General features: G+C 41.8%; 1 protein-coding gene across 1 annotated transcript; it reads right to left on the bottom strand.

Annotated features, from left to right (window-relative positions):
• Nucleotides 1-8172: 8172 nt before the first annotated feature.
• LOC120059715 (T-complex protein 11-like protein 2) lies at nucleotides 8173-15042 on the bottom strand. Its single transcript, XM_039008772.1, has 10 exons — nucleotides 14919-15042; nucleotides 14674-14760; nucleotides 14368-14500; nucleotides 14128-14248; nucleotides 13793-14013; nucleotides 13394-13530; nucleotides 12873-13057; nucleotides 10418-10599; nucleotides 9922-10094; nucleotides 8173-9668 (listed from the first exon to the last, which is right to left on the bottom strand). Exons 2-10 carry the CDS (start codon nucleotides 14756-14758, stop codon nucleotides 9436-9438), a joined length of 1470 nt encoding a protein of 489 aa, XP_038864700.1. The 5' UTR covers nucleotides 14759-14760; nucleotides 14919-15042; the 3' UTR covers nucleotides 8173-9435.
• Nucleotides 15043-17591: the final 2549 nt, after the last annotated feature.

Here is a 17591-nt window from a genome sequence, read left to right as displayed (position 1 = left end):
AAAGTATAGTTTGTCAATGATAATGTGATAATGTTTAAAAATGTAAAGCAATATATACCTGAAATTAAATAGTACAATGGAACATCTCATTCTTAAGGTATTTGATTGTGTCTTAGGGCATCTTACTTGCATGGGAGTTTGAAGGAGCTGCCAGACAATATATTCTATGAGAGCTAATTGCATCTCTTTGTCACTAAGACAAGCCCAGGGACTGGCAGAGGAGATAGATGTATGCATGCAAAAGTCATACTCCCTCACTAGCAGACATTTGGAACAAATCATGTGATGGAAATAAACTGATGCATTTTTTAAATACACAATATTTATATGGCTAACTGATGTAGTAAGAGGATGAAATATATTATTCAATGGAGGGACAACTATTTAAAATTAGGAAGAAAATGCAACTTACAAACTCTTTACCCTTGTAAAAACTGGAAGCTTTTACACATGTAGCTTCTACAGGCTGTATTTAGTATCTGTATTTAGTGTGAGATCTTAGCATGGTATTGTAGGTTTAAATCACTTACCAGTAAGTAAATAGTATAAAAAGGGATGAACACCAGCAGATACTATGATCCTCAAAGACTGACATACCACACACAGTATGTAGTGAATTTCAGAACAGTTGATGCACTAGGCCAGGGATGGACAACTTTGGTGGGGGTCACAACAGAGGTATCATGCCCATAGGGAGCACACGGGCATGTGCCCTTTCAGATGTGTTCTGTTAAAAACATTATTTAAAATAATCATTTTTTTCTGTAATACTACTAGCCACTTAGCACCTTCATGAAGTTGGTTTTGTCTAGCCTAATCTCCCAACCTCATAACTAGTTACCAAAAAGCCATTTAAGGCTATTAATCAAGGTAGAGCAGCTGGCTTGTCTATATTAGCTGGAAAAGTTGGTAGATTTTAGAAAAGCAAGCAATAGCTAAGAGCTCTATTCAATCAGATCCGCTTTAGCCAACATCCGCATAGTAGTTGTTTTGGCGGGGTCGGAGGTGGAACTGCGGTGAAGCTGTCATTATACCTAAAGCGGACTGCCATTGGCTACACAGTCGCATTAAGAGAAATCCAGCAGCCAGCAATCCCATGCAGCCATGTTTCCAAGTTCAAAAACTGGAATGTGAGATGTAATCTACACCTTGATTAGGATGATATAAATCCTAACTTTCAATTTGAGTGTAATTTACTTCTAATGCGAGTGGGGGCGGGTGTGCCTTCGTGACAATGATCACAAGCGCAGCTGTCACCGATTTAATGTCTCCAACGCAATTACAACTCCAAAGCGTCCGCTATGAGGGTGTCTGCTATTGCCGGTTAACGCTTGATCTGATTGAATATAGACCTAAATGTACTGAATAAGACTTATTTTCAATCCTTTACCCAGATTTGAGCAGAGATGCAGAGAAGAATATATATATTTTTTTTTTTACATAGAATTAAGCGTAATGTTTATGGCTCTAGATTGCAGGAAAAAGCTGTTTCAGGTGTTTGAAAAATGCTAAATTCTTCAACTTATTCTCCACCTCCCAGCGATCCCCACATACTTTGTGCCCCCTCAGATTTTGGGAGTGCATGACTCCCCTGGGCTACAAGTTGCCCATCCCTGTGTTAGGCTAAGACCTCCAATGATGAAGTGTGGTTATAATATAATAATGTTTAACTCTGTAATGAGATGGCATGCTGAATTCCATCAGGCTGGGTGGCACCTCAATTATTTGTTAAGGGCAGTGATAGCCTAATAATTTATCCTAGAAATTACTACAGAATATTATTGACCAAGATCATATGGCCTTATACTCACACTTTTATACTTCAGAAGTTCTTTATAAGACATGTAAGTGTATGTACAGTGTATAATGGTTTATGTATACAGTACCCGTCAAAAGTTTGGACACACCTCCTCATTCAAAGGTTTTTCTTTATTTTTACTATTTTCCACATCGTAGAATAATAGTGAAGACATCAAAACTATGGAATAACAGAAAAGGAATCATGTAGAAACCAAACAAAGTTGCCTTGATGACAGCTTTGCACACTCTTGGCATTCTCCCAACCAGCTTCACCTGGAATGCTTTTCCAACAGTCTTGAAGGAGTTCCCAAATATGCTGAGCACTTGTTGGCTGCTTTTCCTTCACTTTGCAGTCCAACTCATCCCTAACCATCTCAATTGGGTTGAGGTCGGGTGATTGTGGAGGCCAGGTCATCTGATGCAGCACTCCATCACTCTCCTTCTTGGTCAAATTGCCTTTACACAGCCTGGAGGTGTGTTGGGTCATTGTCCTGTTGAAAAACAAATGATAGTCCCACTAAGCACAAACCAGATGGGATGGCGTATCGCTGCAGAATGCTGTGGTGGCCATGCTGGTTAAGTATGCCTTGAATTATAAATAAATCACTGACAGTGTCACCGGCAAACCACCCCCACACCATCACACCTCCTCCTCCATGCTTCACGGTGGGAACCACACAAGTGGAGATCATCCGTTCACAAAGACATGGCGGTTGGAACCAAAAATCTCATATTTGGACTCATCAAATCAAAGGACAGATTTCCACTGGTCCAATGTCCATTGTTTGTGTTTCTTGGCCAAAGCAAGTCACGTATTCTTATTGGTGTCCTTTAGTAGTGGTTTCTTTGCAGCAATTCGACCATGAAGGCCTGATTCACCCAGTCTCCTCTGAACAGTTGATGTTGAGATGTGTCTGTTACTTGAATTCTGTGAAGCATTTATTTGGGCTGCAATTTCTGAGGTTGGTAACTCTAATGAACTTATCCTCTGCAGCAGAGGTAAATCTGGGTCTTCCTGTCATGACAGCCAGTATCATCATATCGCTTGATGGTTTTTGCAACTGCACTTGAAATTTCAAAGATCTTGAATTTTCCCACATTGACTGACCTTCATGTCTTAAAGTAATAATGGACTATCGTTTTTTTGCTTATTTGAGCTGTTCTTGCCATAATATGGACTTCGTCTTTTACCAAATAGGGCTATCTTCTGTAAACCATCCCTACCTTGTTGCAACACAACTGATTGGCTCAAATGCATTAAGGATAGAAATTCCATAAATTAACTTTTAACAAGGCACACGTATTAATTGAAATGCATTCCAGGTGACTACCTCATGAAGCTGGTTGAGAGAATGCCAAGAGTGTGCAAAGCTGTCATCAAGGCAAAGGGTGGCTACTTTGAAGAATCTCAAATATAAAATATATTTTGATTTGTTTAACACTTTTTTGGTTACTACATGATTCCATGTGTGTTATTTCAAAGTTTTGATGTCTTCACTATTATTCTACAACGTAGAAAATAGTACAAATAACCCTGGAATGAGTAGGTGTGTCCAAACCTTTGACTGGTACTGTAGGTATATCGATTTGTCATTTATGTTGTGAGTAGTATATTGTGCTTAGGGTTACTTACCACTTTAGGTACCCCTTTTCCTTTCACTTACTAAGAAAAACAAACTCCACAATCCTTAGTCTTTCCTTTTGAACATGTTTTTCTCATTACTCTAAAACCAAACAATTAAAATGATAACTGAATTTTGTCTCCTCTTCATGAACTTGTTTGAAATAAAAATCATATTGAAACAATGGAGGGAAAAAAATGTCGTCACAAGGCATACATTTTTTTCATATACTGAACAAAAATATTAATGCAACATGCAACAATTTAAAATATTTTACAGATCATATAAAGAAATCAGTCAATTAAAATAAACTCATTAGGCCCTAATCTATGGATTTCACATGACTGGGAATACAGATATGCATCTGTTGGTTACAGACACCTTTAAAAAAAAATGAAGGGGCGTGGATAAAAAAGTCAGTATCTGGTGTAACCACCATTTACCTCATGCAGCACAGCACATCTCCTTCACATAGAGTTGATTAGGCTGTTGATTGTGGCCTATGGAATGTTGTCCCACTCCTCTTCAATGGCTTCTTCAATGGCTGTGCGAAGTTGCTGGATATTGGCGGAAACTGTAACATGCTGCCATACACGTTGATCCAGAGCATCCCAAACATGCTCAATGGGTGTCATGTCTGGTGAGTATGCAGGCCATAGAACTGTGACATTTTCAGCTTCCAGGAATTGTGGTCAGATCCTTACGACATGGGGCAGTGCATTATCATGCTGAAACATGAGGTGATGGCGGTGGATGAATGGCACGACAATAGGCCTATGGATCTCGTCACGGTATCTCTGTGCATTCAAATTGCCATTGATAAAATGCAATCATGTTTGATGTCTGCAGCTTATTCCTGTCCATACTACTGCCACCATGGGGCACTCTGTTCACATCGTTGACATCAGCAAACCGCTCGCCCACATAACGCCATACACGTACTGTACGTGGTCCGCAGTTGTGAGGCCAGTTGGACGTACTGTCAAATTCTCTAAAACGACGTTAGGGGTGGCTTATGGTAGAGAAATGAACATGAAACTCTCTGGCAACAGCTCTGGTGGACATTCCTGCAACCAGCATACCAATCATGCACATTTTAGAGTGGCCTTTTATTGTCCCCAGCACAAGATAAACCTGTGTAATGATCGTGCTGTTTAATCAGCTTCTTGATATGCCACACCTATCAGGTGTATAGATTATCTTGGCAAAGGAGAAATGCTCACTAACAGGGATGTAAACAAATTTGTGCCCACAATTTGAGAGAAATAAGCTTCTTGGGCATATGGAAAACGTCTGGGATCTTTTATTTCAGCTCATGAAACATGGGACCAACACTTTACATGTTGCGTTTATATTTTGTTCAGTTGGTCAGAATGCATAAAAAATGTCACTCAATAATCCCCCAACAAATTTCACACATTATGTAATGTACAGTTCCAAAATATTAATATATAGATGTATTTTAAATAGTTAAAAAGTGCATACATATCTTTGGTAAGTGCTTTAAATTATACAGTACATACCATTCGATAAACCTACTGTACACATAACAATCTCTAGCTAATGCACATATAATCAATTCCAGCTGACATACATGCAAACTCTAGATATTAGTAAAATGATAATCACAAGGGTTGCCACAACAAATATTATATGTGTCCTGAGGAAAATATATTCCAGTATGATTATATGAAGATCATATAAAGAATATTCTACATATCTGATGGCCTGTTTTTGGTTTAACAAACGTTACTAATGTTTTTATATTCTAAAATCTAAATATACAGTATAAACACTCAACTAGTATAAACCTAGTTGACGAACCCACACAATCAGGGTTCGTCAACTAGGTTTGGCCTTTGGCCCAATTTTTCTCTGAGCTAATAGTCAGCGGGCCAGAACATAATTAGTATATAATACTAGCACAATTAATTGGCCTACACTACAAATTGAATAACATTTTTAAACACATCTGATCAGTACATAATACATTCTGTGACAATAACAATAATTTTGATTACGCTCATAAAATCCCCATGTCTCTATTCAGTTATTATTTTTGTCTATTTCTCTGTGTGTTGATTGGTGTGGAAAAACAGGTTTACTGTAGCCTACACAAATATTTTTTAACGTCAACATTCGTTCCGAACAATTGGCTTGATAGCAAGAGAAAATGTCGCTCTCAATAAGTATCAGGGAAAATGTACAAAGAGATTGCGTTAATTTTACCATATTTTTCCATGCCAAGCCAGTGTGTCTTATTTGAAATGCAAATCATTTAATCTCATACGTTATTATGAATCTAAGCATGGAACTTTCAAAGTGGTCTTCCCGCCTGAGACAGAGGCCCGACGCAGAAACATTTAAGCGTTAACTGCAAGCTACATAAACTGCCTTTTTCTCTGATCTCCAGGAACAAGGAACAAAAATCTCCAGGAACAAGAAAGATGGAAAACAGTCATGGACATGGTGGAAAAACTTGTGGAAGCTTGAGTTGTTCGATTTGGACTTCGGCACACAAGAGACGACAGTCAGAGGGACCAGGCCGCAGCATGGAAGATTTCATCAAGCAGCTGAGGGACAACTTCTCCACCAGATTTGAAGACTACAAAATGCCCATGGATATCATTGCGTTTGTACGTGCTCCTCTCACAGTCCGCCCAGGTGGAGAACACTCCTCCTTTGCTAAGAAAACGATACCCTCGCTGGATTGGGCTCCCGAGTGGAGCAGCGGTCTAAGGCACTGCATCTCAGTGCAAGAGGCGTCACTACAGTCCCTGGTTCGAATCCAGGCTGAATCACATCCGGCCGTGATTGGGAGTCCCATAGGGTGGCGCACAATTGGCCCAGCGTCGTACGGGTTTGGCCTGGGTAGTAGAGGTCGACCGATTAATCGGAATGGCCGATTAATTAGGGACGATTTCAAGTTTTCATAACAATCGGTAATCTGTATTTTTGGACACCGATTTGCAGATATATATATATTTTTTACACCTTTATTTAACTAGGCAAGTCAGTTAAGAACACATTCTTATTTTCAATGACGGCCTAGGAACAGTGGGTTAACTGCCTTGTTCAGGGGCAGAACGACAGATTTTTACCTTGTCAGCTTGGGGATTCGTTTTTGCAACCTTCCGGTTACTTGTCCAATGCTCTAACCACCTGCCTTACATTGCACTCCACGAGGAGCCTGCGTGGCAGGCTGACTACCTGTTACGCGAGGGCAGCAAGAAGCCAAGGTAAGTTGCTAGCTAGCATTAAACTTATCTTATAAAAACAATCAATCTTAACATAATCACTAGTTAACTACACATGGTTGATGATATTACTAGTTTATCTAGTGTGTCCTGCTTTGCATATAATCGATGCGGTGCCTGTTAATTTCTCATTGAATCACAGCCTACTTCGACAACCGGGTGATGATTTAAGTGCATTTGCGAAAAAAGCACTGTCGTTGCACCAATGTACCTAACCATAAACATCAATGCCTTTCTTTACAATCAATACACAAGTGTATCTTTTCTTTATTTTTTAACCTGCATATTTAGTTAATATTGCCTGCTAACATGAATTTCTTATAACTAGGGAAATTGTGTCATTTCTCTTGCGTTCCGTGCAAGCAGTCAGGGTATATGCAGCAGTTTGGGCCACCTGGATCATTGCGAACTGTGTGAAGTCCATTTATTCCTAACAAAGGCCGTAATTAATTTGTCAGAATTGTACATAATTATGACATAACATTGAAGGTTGTACAATGTAACAGCAATATTTAGACTTAGGGATGCCACCCGTTAGATAAAATACGGAACGGTTCCGTATTTCACTGAAAGAATAAACGTTTTGTTTTCTAAATGATAGTTTCCGGATTCGACCATTTTAATGACCAAAGGCTCGTATTTCTGTGTGTTATTATGTTATAATTAAGTCTATGATTTGATAGAGCAGTCTGACTTAGCGATGGTAGGCACCAGCAGGCTCGTAAGCATTCATTCAAACAGCACTTTCGTGCATTTGCCAGCAGCTCTTCGCAATGCTTCAAGCATTGAGCTGTTTATGACTTCAAGCCTATCAACTCCCGAGATTAGGCTGGTGTAACCGATGTGAAATGGCTAGCTAGTTAGCGGGGTGCGCGCTAATAGCGTTTCAAACATCACTCGCTCTGAGACTTGGAGTAGTTGTTCCCCTTGCTCTGCATGGGTAACGCTGCTTCGAGGGTGGCTGTTGTCGATGTGTTCCTGGTTCGAGCCCAGGTAGCGGCGAGAAGAGGGACGGAAGCTATACTGTTACACTGGCAATACTAAAGTGCCTATAAGAACATCCAATAGTCAAATGTATATGAAATACAATTCGTATAGAGAGAAATAGTCCTATACTAACTACAACCTAAAACTTCTTACCTGGGAATATTGAAGACTCATGTTAAAAGTAACCACCAGCTTTCATATGTTCTCATATGTTCTCATGTTCTGAGCAAGGAACTTAAACATTAGCTTTTTTACATGGCACATATTGCACTTTTACTTTCTTCTCCAACACTTTGTTTTTGCATTATTTAAACCAAATTGAACATGTTTCATTATTTATTTGAGGCTAAATTGATTTTATTGATGTATTATATTAAGTTAAAATAAGTGGTCATTCAGTATTGTTGTAATTGTCATTACTACAAAAAACAAAACAATAGTCAGATTAATCGGTATCAGCGTTGAAAAATCATAATCGGTCGACCTCTACTGGGTAGGCCGTCATTGTAAATAAGAATTTGTTCTTAACTGACTTGCCTAGTTAAATAAAGTTTAAATTAAAAAAATTAGGCCGCAATTCAAACTGAGCTGATTGAATTACAGACATCGAGCCAAATCAGGGATGCGCTCAGGAGTACCGAGTCCTTGTGTGCGTTTTGGGTGGCATGCTCAGAGAAATACACCCAATAAAGAAACGTGCATTTCATGCGCTAAGTTCGGATCGACTTACACCTGCGAGTCCTCATTTTCCTCTATGAACGCAATATAGACTCAGGACAGGAACCGGCTTTCACATAAGTCAATCGTTGACTGCCTGCGCATCAAACTCACATCCATCTCACGTGACATCCACAAGATCGAGGGGGAATGCAACTTTTCCCATTGAGTGAGTAACTTAGTGGCCTATATGACTGTACTTAGTAAATACTAACATTATTGTGAGTGCTTATCCAGGGATATTTAGGTCTCAAGCTGACAGTATTATCTGTTTGTTCTGTCGTTACAGAAGCAGGCTATGCTGATAGACATTCACCTTTTTTTTCTTTAAATTATTGTTTTATCTAGGATGCTCCATTTTTGGCCAGTTGGAATTGTAAGGAGACCTTGTAAAAAAAAAAAAACACTTCTATTAGGCCATATAATTTTTTCTTGTGAAAGATGCTGTTAAGCCTTATAGCATACCACAGCCAGTTGTTATTTTATGTAGGCTTAGGCTTTATGTAGGCCTAGGCTCAGAAGACAATTAAGCCTTCTTCTTGTTTGTAAAGTCAAAATAAAATGAAGATTATTGTTGAAATGAATTACTCGACTGGTGTAGGTTTTCTCCATCTGTCGCTGTGCAACACTTGCATAACAAGTTAGCTATATTTTCAGCACCAGGCGCTGTTCACCTCCTATTGATTGTGCTCTGGTTGCAGCTTTAAGTTTCAGCACCACAAAATGGTCCGTTGCCAGCTTTATCAGTTGACTGTCTCCTGCATTCTCTCTCCTCATGAATGAAGTTAAAACTTAACTTTTGCATTATTTAAGCAGGGTAACTTCCTTCTTGGGACATTGCATTTGGGAGTTTTTGCATCTCGGGTCCGAGATTTTTATAAATTTTTTAAATTAAAAAAATATAAAAATTTAATTTGGGGGTCTTTGGGGGAGCCAAATAATATTGTTGGCGTGCCATATTTGGCCCGCGGGTCGCCAGTTTGGGAACCCTGCTCTACATTGTGTAAATGTTGAATGGCAGCTTATGCAGGCGACCTGAGGTGTTGGGGGGACTAGCGGGAGTCCTCCCCCATCTCGGCCTCTCCCGATGGAAACAGCATCTTCCTTAGGATGGGGGCGTAGAAGGGGCCGAAAACTGAGCGGTTGAAATGGACCATTCGCCCTAAGGCCATTCCCAGCTCTGCCACCTCAGCACTCAGCAGCCTCAGGGCAGGGGGCATGGACGGACTCTTTTTAGTGGGGCTTCCCTCTAGCATGGCCTGGAGGTAGCCCTGCACTCTTTCTCCTACAACATGTGTGGTATGCAAAAAGAGAGAAATCAGCCTGCTGCACTGCCCATCTTACTTACAAGAACCTTTGCAGACACAGAACATACCTTGCTAAACTGTACAATTGTATCGGACTCATAATTGTATCAGTAATGGTTAAATTGATCTCCACATAGCTCAGGATTAACATGGAACTCATGCAACTAGTTACTCTGGAATGCTGAACTTGGGAGGTCAGGTTTGGGTTGCCCCTCACTGGTGGTGACTGACCTATGAGAGTGCGGATGGGGTTGTTGTCCTTGGCCAGGTCTGAGATCTGTCCCTTAAGCACGTCTTCACTGTCCTGAGGCAGCGCTGGTCCTTCCTGGGTGATCAGAGCCTCCTTCACCTGCACCAGCACCTGCTCCCTCAGCCCCAGCAACGCCCCCTGCAGGTCAAAGTCCCTGAACGTACCAGAGAGACTGGTGTCAAACATCCATTCAGAACAACAGCAGGATAAGGATTTATTGAACTCTCAATAATACATTTGATTGTACTTTAGAATAGAACATGAATAGCTTCATGAAATCATGTATAAACATTTTTATTTTAAATGTTTATTAACTTGTTAATTTGAGCTATATTTTGAGCCTGAAGAAGCCAGGGTTTGTTGCAGACATTTGAAGTGTGGCAGCTGGGCTCTTTTGTCAACTTACTTTTTTTCTGTTATACATTACCTGTGCCCCGAGAAGACAGTAAACCCCCCCCCCCCCCACCCATCTCTTACCTGTTGTGACTGCCCTCCAGCAGGGCAGTGATGGTCTGCTTGAGTTTACCTACAAACCCCTGCAGAGAGAAAACAGCGGCCCCACACTGTGTGCTAGTCAACAGCAGAACGGATGCCTCAAGAACCAGCAGACTCAGCCTCTGCCCCAGTGCATCTATGCGGGCTCTGTCCATCAGAACTGTCTGTGGAGGGAGAGGAGAAATTTGGACATGAGCTACTATAAAATGTTTTCCAGTAGATAAGTGGGGGTGAGTAGATTATGTGGGGGTGAAACCACAGGGAATTATTATTATGTAATCTCAATCTATTAATTTATTGGAGCAATAGGTGATTCATCCATTCATTGATAATTCCCTGATGTAATTTCCTTGTTGAAAATGGCTTCAACTACCTTCTTCCTGAATTATATTCTCCACTAAACGACTATCAAACAGGCAAAGCGTCAATACAGGACTAAGATCGAGTCGTACTACACCGGCTCTGACGCTCGTCGGATGTGGCTGGGCTTGCAAACCATTTCAGACTACAAAGGGAAGCACAGCCGAGAACTGCCCAGTGACACGAGCCTACCAGACGAGCTAAACTACTTCAATGCTCGCTTCGAGGCAAATAACACTGAAACATGCATGAGAGCATCAGCTGTACCAGAAGACTGTGTGATCACGCTCTCCGCAGCCGTTGTGAGTAAGATCTTCAGACAGGTCAACATTCACAAGGCAGCAGGGCCAGACAGATTACCAGGACGTGTACTGCGAGCGCTGACCAACTGGCAAGTGTCTTCACTGACATTTTCAGCCTCTCCCTGTCCGAGTCTGTAATGCCAACATGTTTTAAGAAGACCACCATAGAGCCTGTGCCCAAGAACACTAAGTCTGTAGCCATGAAGTGCTTTGAAAGGCTGGTCATGGCTCACATCAATTTGCATACCACCCCAACAGATCCACAGATGATGCAATCTCTATTGCCCTCCACACTGCCCTTTCCCACCTGGACAAAAGGAACACCTATGTGAGAATGCTATTCATTGACTACAGCTCAGCATTCAACACCATATTGCCCTCAAAGCTCATCAATAAGCAGACACTGGGACTAAACACCTCCCTCTGCAACTGGATCCTGGACTTCCTGACGGGCCGCCCCCAGGTGGTAAGATTTGCTTTTATCTTGGCCAGGTCGCAGTTGTAAATGGGAACTTGCTCTCAACTGGCCTACCTCGTTAAATAAAGGTGAAATGTAAAAAAAAAGGAAATAAAAAGGTAACAACACATCCGCCACGCTGATCCTCAACACAGGGGCCCCTCAGGGGTGTGTGCTCAGCCCCTCCTGTACTCCCTGTTCACTCATGACTGCACGGCCAGGCACGACTCCAACACCATCATTACATTTTCAAATGACACAACACTGTTAGGCCTGATCACCGACAACAACGAGACAGCCTACAGGGAGGAGGTCAGAGACCTGGCTGTGTGGTGCCAGGACAACAACCTCTCTCTCAACGTGATCAAGACAAAGGAGATGATTGTGGACTCCAGGAAAAAGAGAACCGAGCACGCCCCCATTCTCATTGATGGAGCTGCAGTGGAGCAGGTTGAGAGCTTCAAGTTCCTTGGTGTCCACATCACCAACAAACTAACATGGTCCAAGCACACCAAGACAGTTGTGAAGCGTGCACGACAAAACCTATTCCCCCTCAAGAGACTGAAAAGATTTGGCATGGGTCCTCAGATCCTCAAAAGGTTCTACAGCTGCACCATCGAGAGCATCCTGACTGGTTGCATCACTGCTTGGTATGGCAACTGCTCAGCCTCCGACCGCAAGGCACTACAGAGGGTAGTGCGAACGGCCCAGTACATCACTGGGGCCAAGCTTCCTGCCATCCAGGACCTCTATACCAGACGGTTTCAGAGGAAGGCCCTAAAAATTGTCAAAGACTCCAGCCACCCTAGTCATAGACTGTTCTCTTTGCTACCACATGGCAAGCGGTACCGGAGCGCTAAGTCTAGGTCCAAGAGGCTTCTAAACAGCTTCTTCCCCAAGCCATAAGACTCCTGAACATCTAGTCAAATGGCTACCCAGACTACTCGTGTTGACCCTCCCCCCCACCACCACTCTCTGTTGTCATCTATGCAGTGACACTTTAATTCACTCTACCTATATGTACATACTACCTCAACTAACCGGTTTCCCCGCACATTGACTCTGTACCAGCACCCACCTGTATATATTGTTATTTTTTACTGCTGTTCTTTAATTACTTGTTACTTTTATCTCTTATTCTTATCCGTATTTTTTTTTAAACTGCACTGTTGGTTAGGGGCTTGTAAGTAAGCATTTCACTGTAAGGTTTACACCTGTTGTATTTGGCGCATGTGACTAATAAAATTTGCTTTGAACCGTCTACATGCTTGTTATGCCACTGGGAAGACAGAACCAATCAGGGTCCTCGTTTGATTACCTCAGGGTAATTCTGGTCATGGGGGTCCCAGCTCAGCAGTTGCAGGTAAGCCCTGTTCAGGACGGCAGTAGGACTTAATGGACCACGTGGCTTGGGAGTCCCAGTGTCAAGGTCAGACTGGGCACTGACCAATGCCTCCTCTCGTGCTGCCACCTGAAGCCAAACGGTGGTCTTGTCCAGGAACTCTTGAGAAGGATGGTTAGAAAAGCAAAAAAAACATATGGAAGCCATCATTAGACAAACAATATCCGTTTTGAAGTTCCTGACATTTATTTGATGGAAAGTGTGAATGTGATTAAAGGGATTATGCAACCGAGTTCAATCAAACAATCAATCAATCAAATATATTTATAAAGCTTTTTTATATCAGCAGATGTCACAAAGTGCTTATACAGAAACCCCAAAGAGCAGACAATGCAGATGTAGAAGCACAAGTTCTTCCTTCTGGATGTTAGGAGCATGTCAGATTGGTAGAACTCTAAATTTGTGTAGATTTTCTCTTAGAACATTGTCTCATTTACCAGGCTGCTTCTCCAGGATCTCCTGGAACTTGGCTCGCTCGTATTGGACCGCCTGCTGAAGAAGATTAGGTCTGAGGCTCTGTACGGTGAAGTTGACCATGTCTGTCTTCATCAGGCCAAGGACTCTGAAGATCTCCCTGTTAGTCAGGAAAGGAACATATTTCTTAGCATTAACCAAATGTAGGCCTTGGTTCATTACTGGACATGTGTGGACCATACCCAAAGTAACTATGAATGAGTAGTGGAATAGTCTACAAAGGAGCTTCCCAGAGTTTTTATTTTTTATTTTAGATTTTGTCTTTCCAAGGGTAATTTCATTACATTTTCATATCTGATATTATTCTACATAATGACTTTTTTTTTATACCATAAAATGAGTTAATTGAGCATGTCCCTCACCTGAGGAGCTCCACTGGGTCCGAAAGATCCCGTAGTGTCTTGATCTCTGGGTCCCGTACAGGGGCACACAGGGAGGCCATGGTATTGATGATGTAGCCTGACAATCTTTGCAGGTCCAGGGCCCCATGATCTGCCTGCTGCTGGATCAGCTCCAGGTCCAGAACCTCCTCCACCTGGGCCTTCAGACGCACGTGGCCAGGCAGGAGCAGGGACAGCACAGTCTGACCACACAGGGGACAACCACACAGTGGGTCACTTAGCCTTTATTGTTTGCTATACTATGCTGAGAAACTGGGGGAAGGAGTGAGCTACTAAAGGTACATGACCATACTCACAGTTTTCACCTCTTGTAGCAGAATGACAGCATGGACATAGTCTGGAGGGCTGCATGAAAGCTGCTCACGAAGACAGTCCCAGAAAGCACTGTGAACTATGTCAGATATTCTTCCTTCCAAGCTAAAAAATAAATCATTATTAAAAATCTGTGACTTTAAAGTGACTGAAATTATGATCATACAGTGATTATTGACTATCATTACACAGAAATGGTGTGTGTGTTTCATAGCTAGTCTTGCCTGTCTTTGGGTGGGCTGTTCTGTCTGAAGCTGAAGTCTCTGTTCATCACTATCTCATGTGCAAGGCTGAGATTGGAAACACAATTCTCAAACTCCATCATTTCTGCGAGAGAGGCTTGTTTGGGAGGGCTCCCTGGAAGATGAAGACAGACACACACAGACAGACACACAGACAGACACGCACGCACGCAGAGAGAGGAGGGAGAGATAAGTAAAATACCTTTATTACACACCGAATACCAACAAAATCACATAATTCAAAATATGAATCCATACCAATAGCTGATCATGAGGAGTGCCTGTTACCTGTTGGGGAGTCAAGTTTCTGGAGACAGGGCACATCACAGGGTGTGTCGCCTCCCACCTCCTCTATTGGGTTTGCATTCTGCATGCCTGGACCATGAAAATAAAGTAATCATGGTCTCATAATATTATTTGGTCTGTCGATACAGGTAATACATATTCACCATCAACAAAACAGGGTATGAAAAAAAGAGTCCGACTGCATTTTGGTTAGCTTATTGAACTATCAAAGAGAGAACCAAACTCACCAGCAATTGTGTTGAGTCTTCAGACAACGTTTGTAAATCAGTGTAAAGTTTTAAATTATATTCACACGATCAAATGCAACTGTGTAGTACATGAATATAGCAGGGAAGCATCTGTCTGCTACAGTTAAAGATCGGCTCTCTGAAGTTTAAAAGCAGACCAAACCATTACGTAAGGTTGGGATATTTTTTATGCCTGAAGTTTCCATATGTAGTAGGCATAAGCCTACTACAAAATGATATGCTCTAGATATGAGATATAAATATGTTTATGAATTTAACATAAAAAGTGCCCTTTCGGTTTATGTTCTGGTTTCAAAGTCAATATAATACACAGACAGATGGTTTGCTCCATGGTTGAATCAAAACAGAGGGGCGTGTCCTGCCGTATTTTTCTAGTTCAGCCCGGAGATTGTCCTTGCAATGCAACTGCAATGTTTTGACAAGTAGGAGTGGTACAAAGTTCGCTTTTATGTATAATGCTACGAGTTAATAAACAATAAAGTAAGCACGTGCAGTTTCACAGTTATTTCTAAAGTGAAATAGATGGAAACCGTAAAACAACCGGAAATGTCCATATTAGTCCGTTTTTTGAATTTGTTACGAAAGCATACCAGAGGTGTGAACGTACCATGGCAACTTGGGTAGTCCTACTCTAAAACAAAGCCAGAGTCATACATTCTTTAGTGGTAAGAAAGGAATCAAGTAATCTCAAGAACTATTACCCCCCCATTACTTTTTTATAAACCTGAGGTTCATATATTGCATTCCTAAACAACAACAAAAAAGTCGTGCCAAATAATTTGTCTGTCACACATCCTATTCAATTGTATACATGATTGAAAGAGAGACTTTGCAATTAAACACGCACTTGACGTGATTGAGCACCCACTCGACCAACTATTCAATTCCCCAACCTATTCGATTCAAACCCACTTGACATTGACTGAACTATTCTTCAACTGTTGTACAAGCACCACCCTCTAAGCACCACTAGAGGACAGGATACGTGTGACAAAATAATCCAGTTATAACGCTTAACAAAAAGATTAACGCAACACGCAGTGTTGGTCCAATGTTTCATGAGCTGAAATAAAATATCCCAGAAAAGTTCCATATGCATAAAAAGCTTATTTCTCAAAATGTGTGTACAAATGTATTTACATCCCTGTTAGTGAGCATTTCACCTTTGCCAAGATAATCCATTCACTTGACAGGTATTTCGATTTAAAAAAAAATTGTTTTACCTTTATTTAACCAGGTAGGCTAGTTGAGAACAAGCACGGCTTTGCTTTATCTGGTCAAGATAAAGCAAAGCAGTGCGACACAAACAACAACACAGAGTTACACATGGAATAAACAAATGTACAGTCAATAACACACTAGAGAAAAAAGTCTATATACAGTGTGTGCAAATGACGTAAGATATGGGAGGTAAGGCAATGAGTAGGCCATAGTGGCAACAAAAAAAATGTTGCAATTAAACACTGGAGTGATAGATGTGCAGAAGATGAATGTGCAAGTAGAGATACTAGTGTGCAAAGGAACAAAAAAAAAAATAACAGTATGGGGGTGAGGTAGTTGGATGGGCTATTTACAGATGGGCTATGTACAGGTGCAATGATCTGTGAGCTGCTCTGACAGCTGGTGCTCCAGCTTCAGTGATTTTTGCAATTCGTTCCAGTCATTGGCAGCAGAGAACTGGAAGGAACGGCGGCCAAAAGAGGAATTGGCTTTGGGGGTGACCATTGAAATATACCTGCTGGAGCGCGTGCTACGGGTGGGTGCTGCTATGGTGACCAGTGAGCTGAGATAAGGCGGAGCTTTACCTAGCAAAGACTTATAGATGACCTGGAGCCAGTGGGTTTGGCGACGAATATGAAGCGAGGCTAGCCAACGAGAGCATACAGGTCGCAGTGGTGGGTAGTATATGGGGCATCCAATTTGCTGAGTAGTGTGTTGAAGGCTATTTTGTAAATGACATTGCCGAAGTCAAGGATCGGCAGGATAGTCAGTTTTACGAGGGTGTTTGGCAGCATGAGTGAAGGATGCGTTGTTGCGAAATAGGAAGCCAATTCTAGATTTCATTTTGAATTGGAGATGCTTAATGTGAGTCTGGAAGGAGAGTTTACAGTCTAACCAGACACCTAGGTATTTGTAGTTGTCCACATATTCAGAACTGTCCAGAGTAGTGATGCTGGACGGGCGGGCAGGTGCGGGCACCGATCGGTTGAAGAGCATGCATTTAGCTTTACTTCCATTTAAGAGCAGTTGGAGGCCACGGAAGGAGAGTTGTATGGCATTGAAGCTCGTCTGGAGGTTAGTTAACACAGTGTCCAAAGAAGGGCCAGAGGTATACAGAATGGTGTCGTCTGCGTAGAGGTGGGTCAGAGAATCACCAGAAGCAAGAGTGACATCATTGATATATATATACAGAGAAAAGAGTCGGCCCGAGAATTGAACCCTGTGGCACCCCCATAGAGACTGCCAGATGTCCAGACAACAGGTTCTCCGATTTGACACACTGAACTCTGCCTGAGAAGTAATTGGTGAGCTAGGCAAGGCAGTCATTTGAGAAACCAAGGCTGTTGAGTCTGCCGATAAGAATGTGAAGAGTCGAAAGCCTTGGCCAGGTCGATGAATACAGCTGCACAGTATTGTCTCTTATCGATGGCG

This window comes from Salvelinus namaycush, chromosome 2, assembly GCF_016432855.1.
Source record: "Salvelinus namaycush isolate Seneca chromosome 2, SaNama_1.0, whole genome shotgun sequence".
NCBI lineage: Eukaryota > Metazoa > Chordata > Actinopteri > Salmoniformes > Salmonidae > Salvelinus > Salvelinus namaycush.
The sequence above is the reverse complement of the archived record's forward strand: the minus strand, read 5'-3'. Positions and strand labels throughout refer to the sequence as shown.